At 51.4% G+C, this 15,754-nt stretch overlaps 1 protein-coding gene across 2 annotated transcripts in view; it reads right to left on the minus strand.

The window, feature by feature from the left end:
* Nucleotides 1-1,656: 1,656 nt before the first annotated feature.
* The window catches only part of CLPB (ClpB family mitochondrial disaggregase), an 86,561-nt gene continuing 72,463 nt past the window's right edge, over nt 1,657-15,754 (minus strand). Inside the window, exons 10-16 of one of the 2 annotated variants that reach the window (XM_081327824.1) lie at nt 13,468-13,512; nt 12,102-12,263; nt 8,544-8,700; nt 6,688-6,761; nt 5,065-5,184; nt 3,514-3,618; nt 1,657-2,357 (exon numbers count right to left, since the gene is read on the minus strand). In XM_081327824.1, the coding sequence (XP_081183950.1) occupies nt 2,103-2,357; nt 3,514-3,618; nt 5,065-5,184; nt 6,688-6,761; nt 8,544-8,700; nt 12,102-12,263; nt 13,468-13,512 (918 nt within the window). In that variant the 3' untranslated portion in view covers nt 1,657-2,102. Of the gene's footprint in view, nt 2,358-3,513; nt 3,619-5,064; nt 5,185-6,687; nt 6,762-8,543; nt 8,701-12,101; nt 12,264-13,467; nt 13,516-15,754 lie in introns of both variants that reach the window. The other variant, XM_081327823.1, reaches the window with a different exon arrangement.

Raw genomic sequence — 15,754 nt, forward strand, 5'->3', positions numbered from 1 at the left:
TCCAACTTTATTATTATTATTATAGTTTAAAGACCCCAAAGACCAGCTTCATCCTGGGTAAGCCAGAACCATTGTTAATCCTTCCCCGTTTTATGTTCCAGAGGCTGACTTTCTTAAGAAATCACAGGAAAAGGTGTTCAGTTCGAAGTTACAATGGCACTGATAAATGTGTCTTTTGACCATTTTGCACCCTTCTGACCATTGCAGCATTCCCTGTGGTCACGTGGTCAAAATCCAGACACTTGGCCACTTATTCAAATTTACGACGGTCACAGCGTCCCAAGGGTCCCGTGGAATGGTAGAGGGTTGTTGGAGTAGATGACCTTAAGGGTCCCTTCCAACTCTCTTCTTCTGAGACAGCACAGCCCACAGCCGTGCCTGAAACGCAATCACATGGGGGTGGGTGGGTGGGTGGGTGAGTGTGTGTGTATGTGTCAGTTACAGCTTTGAGGATGGATCATCAAGTAGCTTTCTGGAAGCCCATCCTAACTCTGAATGGCCGCTAAGCGGCTGGTTGTAAGTTGAGGGCTGCCTGTAAAGACGATGATGAGAGAACTCTTATTTGCAGACCCAGGTTTTAAAAAGGCAGTCCTCGACTTACGGCCACAAATGACCCCTGAATTTCTGCCAGACAGTTCTTAAGTGAGTTCTGCCCCATTTTACGACCTTTCTTGCCACAGTTGTTAAGTGAATCACTGCAGTTGTGAAATTAGTCGAACTGTTGTTAAAAGTCAATCTGGCTTCCTAAGTCGAGGACTGAAGTGTAGCTCACTGGGTCGTGTTTCCTGTCTGGCCTAGGTGGGGGGCCGGGGGGAGGCCTGAGAGCCACCACCTGCCTCAGCTTGTCAGCCGCTCCTGGCCAGGGGTCTTTGTCCCCTTCCCCAGTTTTGCGCCCTCTCTCTCGGCCCAGGAAAGGCGGGATTCACGGTGATAATTCCTAAAAACACAAATCAACTGACTCCACAGCCCAGGGTGGACTAGAAGACCTCCAAGGTCCCTTCCAGTCCGGTCATTCTGTATTTCCGGAAGAGGAGCATATTACAGGAAGTCCTCGACAGCTGAGGAATTCTGGAAAATGAAGTCCACAAACTGTAAAGTTGCCAAGTTGGAGACCCCCCCCCCTGTGTTAGGGGAAAATTCCCCCCCAAATTTTGTGTACATCAGCAAAACTAACGTTTCAGATCATTCACAGGCAGTCCTCAATTTAGTTCGCTTAGCGACCATTCGAAGTTACGACGGTGCAGGAAAAAAAAGACTAATGACCGTTCTTCGCACTTTTAACGGCCGTTAAATCCAGACGCCTGACAAAATGACTCAGATTTATTGACAACTGCAGGGTTTCGGGGTGAGGCGGTCCCCTTTCGCGACCTTCTGAGCAGCAGAGTCGAAAGGGGGAAGCCGGATTCACTTCACAACCATGTAAGTGCAGTGATTCACTTAACAACGCTGGCAAGGAAGGTCGTAAAATGGGGCAAAACTCACGTAAAGGACTCTCCTGCAGAAATTTGGGGCTCAGTTGCGATCGTTAAGGCGAGGACCGCCTGTTATTTCCAGAAGAGGACGCGACTGGAGGATAAGAAAGGAGCGATCCAGGGACCCAAAAGCCCCCCCCCCCACTTTTACTTTTGAGGACCAAAAGGACGAGGGACACAAGGAGACGCAAACTGCATTTATTCCAATACAACTGCAATAATTTAAATCTCCCCCTATGGCCGTGGGGGGCTGGAAACAACCTCCACGCCGCCCCCCCTGCCCCCCCAAGAGCATCTGGGGCAGAAATTAGGCACTCAACCAATCGCCCCAGTACCTGAGACATGATAAGGACCCCGGATTGAAGCTTCCCACGGACTCTACGGGGCCGTCCTAAAACGACGCCCCTCTTCCTGGGACACCCTTCCTTTTGACCCTCTCCGGTTGCATTGGACTACAACTCCCACGCACCCAGGCAGTCCCCGGAGGGCGGCGAGCTGCCCTTCCTGCTGCCCTCTAGGAAAAAACCGCCCTCTCCCCCCCACCCCCGCAGACACATCCGTCTCTTAGGATCGCTTTATTGCCAACTCTTGTTCCGCCAGGCGCTGCCCTGGGGCGCCGGGTTCTGGCGCCTAGGAGGGGTAGGAGGCTTCGTCGGGCATCAGGGGGGCCTGGATGTCCAGCTTCCGGCTCTTGCTGTCCTCCAGGATCTCCAGGCGCAGCGTGGGCCCCTTCCGCTGGCCTTCGGCGGGCAGGGGGCTGTCCTGGCTTCTGGCCTTGAGCAGCTGCTTGTCGGAGTCGTCCACCGCGATTCTCAAGGTGCAGCCGTGGGGCAGGAGGTCCTGTTCGTAGGCCGCGGCCAGCTGGTTCACCACCCGGCGCTCCACCTGGCCAAGAGGGAAATCGGGCACTGCAGGCGGCAACTTGCGGGGCCGACCAAGGCCGGACTGGCTGCGTTTTCCAGAGGAACATCAGCCAGCCGGAACCTGAATCTCAAGATTTCAAGGGGGAAAAACAAAAGCAGCCAAGCGACAGGGACCCTCGGCCGGGGGCTTCTGGGCAGAGTTTACAGAAGGGAGGGGGGCAGTGGAACCCAGCAGGGTAGGAAATTAGCAGAATGTCCTTGTGTTTCATTGCAAACGGGTTTAAAAAGGTGCTTTCTTTGGCTTATTAAGTCCCTGCAGCAGCTGGGAAAGCTAGAAAACCAGCTAGGTTCTAGTCCTCATTGGCACATGAAAGCCGGCTGGGTGACTTTGGGCCAATCACCAGGAGGCGGTGAGTTCTAGTCCTGCCTTAGACATTGAAGCCAGCTGGGTGACTTTGGGCCAATCACCAGGAGACGGTGAGTTCTAGTCCTGCCTTAGACATTGAAGCCAGCTGGGTGACTTTGGGCCAATCATCAGAACATGGTGAGTTCTAGTCCCACCTTAAGCATGAAAGCCAGCTGGCTGACTTTGGGCCAATCACCCGGATACGGTGAGTTCTAGTCGTGCCTCAGGCATGAAAGCCAGCTGGCTGACTTTGGGCCAATCACCAGGAGACGGTGAGTTGTAGTCCCACCTTAGGCACGAAAGCCGACTGGGTGACTTTGGGCCAATCACCAGGAGGTGGTGAGTTCTAGTCCCGCCTTAAGCACGAAAGCCAGCTGGCTGACTTTGGGCCAATCACCAGGAGGCAGGGAGTTCTAGTTCTGCCTTAGCAGAAAAAATTGGTTGGGTGACTTTGGGCCAACCCCTCTTCCTTCTCAGCCCAACCCACCTCGCAGGATTGTTACTGTGGGGGAAAATAGGAAGAGGAAGGAGCATTACGTATGTCTGTTGCCTTGAGAGTTATTGTTATTTTTTTTTAAAAAAAGGATGTAAATAAATAAATATTTATTTCTGGTGCAGAACCTTTGGGAAAAAGTGAGCAATGAGCTAAATGCAAAAAAATAAGGGGGAAAAAAAGGAAGAAGCAACGGGTGTGTGTGTGGGGGGGGTCTTGCCCCCTCAGCTCCAGGGTGGGGGGGGGGGCGGAGAGAAAAGAAAGGCAGCCTGAGCTCACCTCGTGCTTGATGGACCGGGCTCCGTAGTGCAGGTTGTAGCCGTCAGCCAGCACGTCCGTCACCTCCCGGTCCCACACCAGAGTGATGTTGTGCCTCGCTTTGGCCTGCAGGGGGAGGAAGGAGCAGCAGTGAGGGAGTCTTCCAACAGGGGGCTCTTTCTGGATGGGGAGGGGAGGATTCTGCTCCCCCTGCCTCTCGCATAAGACACCCCTGAGCCGTGTCTATCTGGCGGGGGGTGTGTGTGTGTGTCTGTGTCTGTGTGCGTGTGGGACAGGGAGAGGCGGAGGCCCAGCTAAGCAATCCTCATCCCTTTCATCGGAGGGAACTTGGTGCTGCAAAGGAGAAGTTTTTCCTTTTTTTAATTTTTATTGTTGTGAGCCGCCCTGAGTCCTTAGGGAGAAGGGCGGCATATAAATTTAAGTAAATAAATAAATAAATAAAGTGCCCAGTTTTCCTTCTCCTTGACTTCTGAAACCCCGCCAAAATATTGGGAACCCAGGGGCGATCAGAAGCTGTTAAGTGCACGCTCTCTCTCTCTCTTTTTGCACAGATGTGCAAAATCCATCAGGTCACAGAAATGTCCAATGGTCCCAAAGGGGCTTTCCCCCCCCCCCAGGAGGCAACGGGACATTCTGGGTGTTTTTCTTTTGAAGACGTTTTGCTTCTCCTCCAAGAAGCTTCCTCAGGTTCTGACCGGATGGAGGGGAACGGAAGGATTTATACTCCTTGCAGAGAGCTGGTCGTTTGCATCCTTTTTAGAGGGTCCTTGAGGCCATTCCCCACCGTCCAGCTGAAGAAGCTTCTCTGAGGAGGAGCGAGAGGTCTTCAAGAGAAAAACGAGGAAGTCCAGTTGCCTCCTGAAAAAGCATCTTTGGGACTACCGTGGCCAGGAGGGAAGGCCAGGAGAAACGCCCCCCCCCTCATCTCAGGGGGTGGGGGAGGACAGTGTTGCACAAAGTAGGCGCAATGGCAGAGAAGACCCTCTTCCTGGACTCCCCACCCACCCACCCACCCAGTTGGAGTTCCCTAACTTGTGAGATGTGCAAACGTCCCTTCCCCGTCCGAGAGGGTGGGGCGGGCTGATGCTTAGGAAGAGCACAGGGTGGTCCTTGACATACGACCGCAACGAGCCCAACATTTCTGCGGCTAAGCAAGGTTGTTAAAAGTGAGCCACGTCCGATTTCACGAGACTTCCTGCCACGGCTGTTAAGCAGATGGCGGCAGTTGTGGAGCAAATGGTGTGGCCGCTAAGCAAATCCATCTCCTTCCACCCCCGTCCCCCCATTGTTTTTGCTTTTGAAAGCCAGCCGGGAAGGTGGCGAGGTGACACGACAACCGCGCCACCATCATAAATATGAGTCATTTGCCAATCACATCGCCACAGGGTGGTGGCAGTGTGTGTGTGTGTTTGTGAAAAAACATAAATCCCTTTTTTTCGCTGACGTTCTAGCTTTGGTCGGTCACTAAATGAACAGTTGTAAGTCGAGGACTCCGTGTGCGGAAGAGGGAGCAGAGGGGAGTTGGGCCAGGGCAAGGCTGGCAGGGCTCACCCGCTTGGCCCAGAAACTCAGCTCCTTGTTGACCAGCTGGATCAGCTCCGACTGGCAAAAGGGGAGGAAGTAGACGATCTCGTTGATCCGGCCCAGGAACTCGTCCCGTCGAAAGTGAGCCTGGGGTGGGAGGGGGGAGGAGGGAAAGAAGAGTGTTGAAGGTGGGTGGGTGGGCTGGCACAGACCCATCCGCTGCACCGGCTCCAAGGGGGCGCCTTTGCAAATCGCCGCGGAGGGGGATCAAACGGCTCTGGGGACAGGTGGCCTACGAATTAAATAAATCAAAGCCGATAGCAGAATGATTCAGTTGGAAGGGACCTTAGAGGTCTTCTAGTCCAGAGGGTCCCCAATGCCCCCCCCCGGTCCGTGGACCAGTGCCGGGCCGTGGCATGCCAGCTACTGGTCCGCACAAACAAGCAAAGCCCCATCGCAAGATGCAGGCAGCACACAAAACCACACACCCTCCGATCTGCGGAAAAACCTCTCTCCACGGAGCCGGTCCCTGGTGCCCAAAAGGTTGGGGCCTCGGTTTCTAGTCCAACCCCCCTGCTTGAGGAGACCCTTGCAAACTTACAGAATCACAGAGTCGGAAGGAACCCTGGAGGTCATCTAGTCCAACCCCCTGCCCAGGTAGGAAAACCCCCATATCATTTCAGACAAATGGCTGTCCAGTCTCTTCCTAAAAACTCCCAGGGTTGGAGCACTCACAACCTCTGGAGGCAAGCAGTTCCACGGGTTAATGGCTCTATCAAGATGCCCCCCCCACCCCAGTTACTGCCTTGCTCTTGGCGAAACAGACCAGGGCCCCTTGCGAAGTTATGGGTGGGGGGGTTCTAAGAAGAGATTGGACAGCCATTTCTCCAGAACAGCACAGGTGGTCCTCGACTTAGTGACCATTTGAAGTTACGGCACTGGAAAAAGTGACGTGACTGTACTTATGACCGTTGCAGCATCCCCCCCCGGTCACGTGATCAAAATTCGGCCACCGGGCAACTGGCTCGTATTTACGACGGTCGCCGTGTCCCGGGGTCACGTGATCCCCTTTTGTGGCCCTTCCGATAAGCAAAGTCAATGCAGAAGCCAAATTCACTAACTTAATAACTGCAGTGATTCACGTAGTAACTGTGGCAAGGAGTCGTAAAACGGGGCAAAATTCACTTCAGAAACGTTTTGCTCAGCAACAGAAACGCTGGGTCGTTAAGTCGAGGACTACCTGCATAGGGCAAGGCTGGGCCTCCGTGGCCCCTTTACGGCCTGTGGACTTCGACTCCCAGAATTCCTGAGCCGGCCAGGAATTGAAGTCCACAGGTCATAAAGGGGCCACGGATGCTCAGCCCTGCTATCAAGTCTCCTGCTTGAGCAGGGGGTTGGACTAAATGACCTCTAAGGTCCCTTCCAACTCTGTTATTCTGCTAAGTCCTGCATTTCCCCCCAGAGGGGTGGGAAAAGGTTTCCTGGCATAAATCCAACCATCCTAAGGCCAAGATACCAGCCTGGGATGCGGGCTTAGCTAGAGAGAAACACACACACACACACACACACACACACACACACACACACACACACACACGGGCTCCCATTTCTGCAACTTGGGCCCAGGGCTGTAAACAGCACCATCTGTACCTTGAGGATGGGGCGGATCACATTCTCCTTGAACTGCTTGGAGATGGTTATCTTGTCCCTCACCTGGACGTCATCTGGAAGACAAAAGCAGAGCTGATGGGTACCCAAAACACAGCGCTTAAGAAGTGGGGACGGGGGGGGGGGCTTCCTGGGGGTGGGGAAAAGGGCTGGCTAGCATCTGTCCGTCCAAATCCACCCATCCATCCGTTCATCTGTCCATCTATCCATGCATCTATCAAAACAGCTAACACAATCCTGGGTTGCGTAAACAGAGGCGTAGAATGAAGATCACGCAAAGTATTAGCTTTATAAAACCCCAGTGAGGCCACACCTGGAGTACTGCAGCCGGTTTTGGCTACCGTATCACAAAAAAGATGTTGAGACTGGAAAAAAATCAGAGAAGAGCAACTAGGATGATTAAAGGCCTGGAGACTAAAATATACAAAGAACAGCCGCGGGAGTTGGGTTTGGCTAAAGAAAAGAAGAAAGAGAAGCAGCCTGGAATTAAGGAGAAACTTCCTGACAGGGAGGACAATTAACCAGTGGAACAGCTGGCCACCAGAAATCGTGGGTGCTCCATCACCGGAGGGGTTTTAAGAAGAGACTGGACAGTCACCCATCTGAGATGGTATAGGTTCTCTTGTTTGAGCAGGGGGCTGGACTAGAAGACCTCCAAGGTCCCTTTCTATTCCATTCCATTCTATTCTACATTCTGTTCTGTTCTATTCTAATTTTATTATTATTCTATTTTAGTCTACATTCTGTTCTACATTCTGTTCTATTCTATTTCTATTCTATTATTCTATTCTAATTATTCTGTTCTATTTTATTCTATTCTATTCTATTTTAATTCCATTCCATTCTCCTATTCTATTCTATTCTATTCTATTCTATTCTATTCTATTCTATTCTATTCTATTCCAATTCTAATTCCATTCCATTCTCTATTCTATTCTATTCTATTCTATTCTATTCTATTCTATTCTATTCTATTCTATTCTATTCTATTCTATTCTATTCTATTCTATTCTATTCTATTCTATTCCAATTCTAATTCCATTCCATTCTCTATTCTATTCTATTCTATTCTATTCTATTCTATTCTATTCTATTCTATTCTATTCTATTCTATTCTATTCTATTCTATTCTATTCTATTCTATTCTGTTCCATTCCGTTCCAATCCATCCCATCCCATCCTATCCCATTCCATTCCTCTGTCCATCCACCCGTTCATCCATGCGTCCATCCATGCCAGCTCTCCCAAGGGGGCTGCTAGACCCATTCTGTTGCTTGAGAACAGAAGCCAAGGCTGATCAGGCAATCCTGCGGCCAGGTTAAGGATGACAGACCTGCACTACAATTAGTCCTCGACTTACAACAGTTCGCTTACTGACCGTTCGAAATACAACAGCCCTGAAAAAAAGAGATTTATAACCATTTTTCACACTTACGACTGTGGAAGCATCTCCGTGAGCAAAATTCAGACGCTCGGCCAGACTCGTATTTATGACGGTCGCAGCGTCCTGGGTTGTGTGTGTGTGTGTGTGTGTGTCACGTGATCCCCGTTTGCAAGCTTCTGACAAGTCAATGGGGGTGGCCAGATTCATTTAACGACCCTGTCACCCACTTAACAACTGCAGCGATTCGTTTAACAACCGCGGCAAGGAAGGTGGTCAAATGGGGCCAGGTTGACTTATACACATGTCTCGCTTAGCAACCGAAGTTTTGGGCTCCATTCTGGTCGTTAAGTCGAGGGCCCCCTGTGAGGAAGGAGAAGCCGCCCAGCCAAGGGAACTCTCTGGAGGGAAGGGAGACGGCGGACCGCACAGGATCGCCCTGCCAAGAGGCACCCACCCAGCTTTTCGGCGATCCTCTTCCGGCTGAGCTCCGCGGCGTCCTCCCTCAGCTCCAAAGCGTGCTGGGCAATCTCATCGCTGGCCACGTTGGAGGTCATGATGAAGATGGCGTCCTTGCAGTCAATGGTCTTCCCCTTCCCGTCGGTCAGCCGGCCCTTCCCGGGAGACAGGAAGCGGAGGTAGGCCTCGTCAGGCCGAAGAGAAGCCCCCGGGCCCTTGGACACGGGCAGAGAAGAACCCCCCCTCCCTCCCAGCATGGATGAAGATGGGTCGTGAGGCCTGTTCCCAAGGCCGGACAAGGAGCCGCAGATGGGAAGCCATCCCAAAGAGAAGCACCTTGGAATTAAGGAGGAAATTCCTGACGGGGAGGACAATTAACCAGTGGAACTCTCGGCCTCCAGAAGTTGCAGGAGGCTTTCAGGAAGAGACAGGACAGCCGTTCGTCTGAAATGGTATAGTGTCTCCTGCCTAAGCAGGGGGTTGGACTAGATGACCTCCAAGGCCCCTTCCCACTCTGGGATTCTAATTCTAAACCTCTGCAAAAAAAGTCAAACAAACTTAAGACAGCATCCAGGACCGCCCGGTCTTCTCCCCCCCCCACCTCCTTGTGGCACTGATGGTGTTCCCTAGTTGGGTCATGAAACGTCCGCAAAGGGAAGCCCAGCCCAGAGGGGCCCAAGGACCCCAATGGGGGGAGGTCTGCTCGGAGCCCTTGAAACAGGCTCGGCGCTCGCTTGGAGGGAATGTCACACAACACCCTCAACTCACTCATCACCCCAGAGCTTGTAGCACAGCTAGTCCTCCACTTATGACCACCATTGAATCAGTAACCCACTTCCGGCTTCCCTACTGACTTTGCTTGTCAGACGGTCGCAAAAGGGGATCGCGTGGAACCCACCGGGACACTGTGACTGTCATAAACGCGAGTCAGTTGCCAAGCGTCTGAATATTGATCACGTGACCCCGGGGGGGGCCCTGCAACATTCATGTGAAAAGTCCCTCTTTTCAGACAAGTTGTAACTTCGGACGGTCGCTAAATGAACGGCTGTGAGTTGCCCCCACGTCGTTTCTCGGAGGACGGCTCTTCCGCCAGGACCGCTCTCGGTGGGCCCAGCTTCAGAGAGGACAGGGGCGAGTGCAACGACTTGTGAGCGTTCATTTAGTGACCATTCGGTTACAACGGCAGCGAAAAAAGTGACTCAGCTCCGTTTTTCACACTTACGACCGTCCCAGCGTCCCCCAGGGTCACGTGATCAAAATCCAGACGTGTGGCAGCCGTCTCGTATTTACGACGGGTTGTAGCGTCCCGGGGTGTGTGTGTGTGTGTGTGTGTGTGTCTTTCACGTCATCCCCTTTTGCGACCTTCGGACTAGCAAAGTCAACAGGGGAAGCCGGATTCACTTAACGACCGGGAGACTCGCTTAAGAACTGCGGTGATTGGCTTAAGGACTGTGGCAAGAGAGGTCGCAAAATGGGGCCAAACTCACTTGGGACGGGAATTTGGGGCTGAGCTGCGGTCCTGAGCCTCAAGGATCACCTGATTTTTTTGCTCCGGGTGAGGGAAAGACACCCCCACCTCCAGGGACCGTCTGGGCTTGGGGGGTCTGACCGGGGGTGCAGAGGGCCCCCCACCCAGACAGGCCCTGGACTCTGGGGCAAGGCAGGGCTACGAGGCTGGCCCCCGCAGGGGTGCCCGGCTCTCCCCTCCGAGAATGCTAAATTCAGGGTCTTTTAAAAATACGGATGGTTCGTAAGGGGGGGGGAGGAGGAGGAGGAAGAGGAGCAAGGAGGACACAGAATGGGGGGGGGAAGGGAGGCCTCCTCCCCCTCCCCTCTCTAAGTGTCGCCAGGAGCGCTCCTGTCCAGCCGAACGAACGACAGGCATTTGTGTCAGAGCTGGGGATTAACATTTCGGTTATTGCTCTGTCAGACCGGCAGTTCAGGAATTGATTTCGCATTTAGCGGCTGCCACCGTGATCTATGCAAGAAAAATACCAGGGTTATTAATCCTGGGGAAAAACAAAACACAAACCCCCAAACGAACAGAACTCTGAAAAGGCGCCACCGAGGAGGCCGCCATTTTTACTTACGGTCGAGGAGGGAGAGGGTTGGGAGACCCCCCCCCCGTGGAGGCTGGTGGGTTCAGGGGGCGGGGTGGGGGTGCCTCCCCTGACCCAGCTGGGTGCAGAAGCCACCTGGCACCGACACAGCTGGGCGTGCCAGCCTCGTCAGAAATGCGAGTCATGACGGCCGTAAAGTGGGTCACCCACGTGGCTGACCCGATTTTATGAGCTTTTTTGGAGGAGTGGGGGGTGTTAGGGTATGGAGAGGGGATCTACCCTCCTGGTTCCCGATGGGTCTACTGGAAGCTTCTATGGGCTCAGCTTAACAGAACAACAGAAAATCAGGGTTGGAAGGGACCTTGGAGGTCTTCTAGTCCAACCCCTCCAACAAATGGTTGTCCAGCGTCTCCTTGAAGACCTCCACAACTTCTGGAGGCAAGAAGTTCCACGGATTCATCCTTTTCACTTTCAGGAAATTCCTCCTCAATTCTAGGCTGCTTCTCTCCTTGATTAGTTTCTATCCGTTGCTTCTTCTCCTGCCTTCGGGCGCTTCGGAGGAGAGGTGTCCAGCCTTGACAACTTTAAGATTTGTGTGCTTCAACTCCCAGAATTTCTCAGCCAGGCATGCTGGATTGAGGAATTCTGGGAGCTGAAGTCCACAAGTCTTAAAATTGCCAGAGTTGGAGAGTCCAGAATGAATGAATGGACCTGGAACCCAGAATGAAGGAGTGAGTGAATGAATGAATGAATGAATGGACCTGGAACCCAGAATGAAGGAGTGAGTGAGTGAATGAATGGATACACCTAGAACCCAGAACAAATGAATGAATAATTGACCTGGAACCCAGAATGAAGGAGTGAGTGAGTGAATGAATGAATGAATGGACCTGGAACCCAGAATGAAGGAGTGAGTGAATGAATGAATGAATGAATGGACCTGGAACCCAGAATGAAGGAGTGAGTGAATGAATGAATGGATGGATGGATGGACCTGGAACCCAGAACAAATGAATGAATAATTGACCTGGAACCCAGAATGAAGGAGTGAGTGAGTGAATGAATGAATGAATGAATGGACCTGGAACCCAGAATGAAGGAGTGAGTGAGTGAATGAATGGATAGACCTAGAACCCAGAACAAATGAATGAATAATTGACCTGGAACCCAGAATGAAGGAGTGAGTGAATGAATGAATGAATGAATGAATGGACCTGGAACCCAGAATGAAGGAGTGAGTGAATGAATGAATGAATGAATGGACCTGGAACCCAGAATGAAGGAGTGAGTGAATGAATGAATGGATGGATGAATGGACCTGGAACCCAGAACAAATGAATGAATAATTGACCTGGAACCCAGAATGAAGGAGTGAGTGAATGAATGAATGAATGGACCTGGAACCCAGAACAAATGAATGAATCTATGAATGACCCGGGAGCCTGAACGAACGAGTGACCTGGAACCCAGAACAATCCCAAGGAGACCGCTCTTACTTCATCGAAGAGCTGCAGCATGATGGTTAGGACATCTGGGTGGGCCTTGTCCACCTCATCAAAGAGGACCACGGCGTTGGGGCACTGCTTCAACTTCTTCGTGAGCTGCCCCCCTTCGTCATGACCAATGTAGCCTGGGGGAGAACCGATGAACTTGGCCACCTGCAAGAGACCCGCCCCCCCCAGAGTTACATCATCCAGCCTTCTGGGCTTCCAACGGAAGGATGCTGCTCCTGAGGCCCAAGCTGAAGAGAGGCTGGCCATATTGGGAACAGAACCAGCCCAGCCCTGATAGCAACAGCTCTTAAGACTTACATACTGCTTCACAGCCCTCTCTAAGCCGTTTACAGAGTCAGCTAGTTGCCCCCCAACCATCTGGGTCCTCATTTTACCCGCCTCGGAAGGATGGAAGGCCGAGTCAACCTTGAACTTCGTCAGGATCGAACTGCCGAATTCCTGGCAGCCGGCAAAAGCAGCCTGCAGTTCTGCATTCTGACCACTGCGCCACCATGGCTGAATTATACGTGACCCCAGTTACACATATTTGTTCTTGGGAGGTGATGTTGAGAAGCCTTATCTCCGAGGCTCAATCTACACACAAGGTTTTTGGTATCTGGATAGGGTTGGAGGGGGACCGAGGAAGAAAAATGCTACCTAGAAGACGGGAAGAGCTCCTTCACCTACAGCAGGGGGAGGCCACCTGGGCTCTTTTATGACTCGTGGACTTCAACTCCCAGAATTCCTGAGCCAGCATGGCTCAGCTTGGAAACCTCTCCCTTTCCCCTCAGCATGGCTGGCTCAGGAATTCTGGGAGTTGAAGTCCACCAGTCATGAAGGGGCCAAAGTTCCCCCATGCTGGCTCAGGAATTCTGGGAGTTGAAGTCCACGAGTCATGAAGGAGCCAAGGTTTCCTTCATGCTGGCTCAGGAATTCTGGGAGTTGAAGTCTACGAGTCATAAAAGAGCCAAGGTTGCCTACCCCTGACCTACAGCTTCATATCCACCCCCTTCTAGCACGGATGACGGTCCCTGGTTGGGTCGTGAAAGGCCTGCGCGGAAACTCCTCCTCCTCCTCCTCCTCTCCTTCCCCCTCCCCTTTGGTGATGTTCCCTAGTCGGGTCATGAAAGGTCTTCAAGCAAACGGCCAAGCTCGGACACCATGGCTGAACCCAGAGCTACAAGTATCCTAACGAGACTGACCCATAGCAAGAACTTTTAGAGGAACGAAGCCAACCCCTGGGGGAGAGCTCACCCCTGGGACGGTCAAAGTGAGGGTGAGGGTCTTTGGGGTCTGCAAAGGAGGGCAACTGATCGAGGGGGGTGCCAGGCTGGGGAGGCCTGGCAGAAACGGTCCCCCTCTTCCTCACCTCGTGTCTCTCTTGAAACTCCGACATGTCCAAGCGAATGAAACCCTGCTGAGGAAAGAGGCAAAGGAGGGTTACGAGAGGTTGTCAGAACGGCTCAAGCCACTTGTTAAAGGGGGAAGCACTCCCTACACAGCTTGGGGTGTGTGTGTGTGTGTGTGTGTGTGTGTGTGTGTGTGTGTGCCCGTCCACAAGGAGGCTGGTCAAGGCCCCTGGGCTCCTTGAAGAATCCACGACTCACACCCTCCTACACAAAATAGGCACCATGGCCTTAAGACGTGGCTGACGCCGTACGCAAAACTCACTTCCCCGAATATCTAAAAAGGTTAAATCGTGGCAACTGGGCCCACGTTTATTAACACTGAGGTGTTTCGTCGACTCGCCCAGGTAACCTCTTCCGTCAAACTGAAAGCTTTGGGCAGGCAGAGAGTCACAAATCGTGGGAGTTTTCACCGCTTTTCATTTTGGGGAGAAACCCCACCCCCCTCCAGTCGGGTATGGCAAGAGTTAGTCACATTCCGACAACTTTTTGATTCTCCGTTTACCCAAGAGTTCCATTCTGACTGAAGAAGTTACTTGGAGGAGTGAACGAAACATCTGAGTTTTAATAAACTTTGCTCCAGTTGCCACGATTTAACCTTTTTAGATACCTCTGGCCCGGAAGATTGAAGTCTCAGTTCCCTGAAGTGCTCCTAAAGCCAGGTGCGCTGAAGTAAGAGGGAAGCTGAGCTGGCTCAGGTATCAAACTGCCTTATCCTATCCTAGAACCAGGCTGTCTCCGATCACAGGCTTCGCTGGGCGCCTGTCTCCTTTAGTGGCCGTTGCGATGGGGACGGGAAAGTAATTCAGCAACTTAATCCTTGCGTTTATGACCTTGGCAGGCCTGTAAAGCGAAGGAAAGTCAGAAGATAATAAACGAGGTCACCATCCATCCGGCTTGTCAGAAGGTTGCAAAAAGGGACCCCATACGAGTCAGTTGCCAAGCACTGGAATCTGGGCCTTGTGACCCATGGGGCAACAGCCGTACAGGTCGCTTTTATCAGGGCTGTTGGAAGTCAAGGACTACCTATACTCCTGAAACCTAGGGGGGGGGTGCCTGCCTCTGACTGAGATGGCCCACCTGGGTTTCATTTGAAACACTCCATCCAGTTTTGGTCACCACGATGTAAAAAAGGTGTTGAGATTCTAGAAAAAGTGCAGAGAAGAGCAACAAAGAAGATCAGGGGACTGGAGGCTAAGACATATAAGGAACGGTTGCAGGAATTGGGGATGTGTAGTTTAATGAAGAGAAGGACGAGGGGTGACATGATAGCAGTCTCCCAGTATCTCAGGGGCTGCCCCAAAGAGGGAGTCAAGCTCTTCTCCAAAGCGCCCGAAGGCAGGATGAGAAGCAACGGATGGAAACTGATCAAGGAGAGAATCAACCTGGAACTAAGGAGAAACTTCCGGACAGTGAGAACAATTAACCAGTGGAACCGCCTGCCTCCAGAGGTTGTGAATGCTCCAACGCTGAAAGTTTTTAAGAAGAGACTGGACAGCCGTTTGTCTGAAATGGTATAGGGTTTCCTGCCTGAGCAGGGGGTTGGACTAGATGACCTACAAGGTCCCCTTCCAACATTATTATTATTATTATTATTATTATTATTATTATTATTATTATTATTATTATTATTATTATTATTATTATTATTATTATTATTAATTATTATTGTCGTCATCATCATCATTATTATTGATGGTATCTTGAGAATTAGGTGTTTCTACCTGTTGCCAGACTGAAAATCCAGGCATTCTTAGAGGGAAAATGAGCTTTGCTTCCTATTCCAGTGGAAGGAACTCTTCCCGCCAAGCAAAGTGGCATTTTTCCCATGAGTAATAACCTACTACGCATCCCACAGAAGCATTATTTCACTTCGACAGACGTCAGCGGCTTTAATTTAGCATTTTGTTGGCTTGTGTTTTATTCTGCTCGTAATTTAAATTCTTTGCTTGTGGGGGACGCGATATATTTCTTGGTATATTTGCAAACATTCAAATAGCTTTAATACTCTGCTATGCTATTTCACAAGTCGGTTTCGAATTTCCTATTTCTTCTAATTGCCCTAAAAAAGGGAAGAGAGGGACCTTAAGGACAACTCCTGACAGGGTTTCCCGAGAAATGCAACGGAATTTCCGTTTTCGGCGATAAAACTCTTTGTCTTTCACATTACTGTAGTCCTCAACTTACGACAGTTCATTCAGAGCGGTTCAAAGTTACAACGGCATTGAAAAATACGACAATGGCTATTTT

Source organism: Vipera berus, assembly GCF_964194415.1.
Source record: "Vipera berus genome assembly, chromosome: 4".
Classification (NCBI taxonomy): domain Eukaryota; kingdom Metazoa; phylum Chordata; class Lepidosauria; order Squamata; family Viperidae; genus Vipera; species Vipera berus.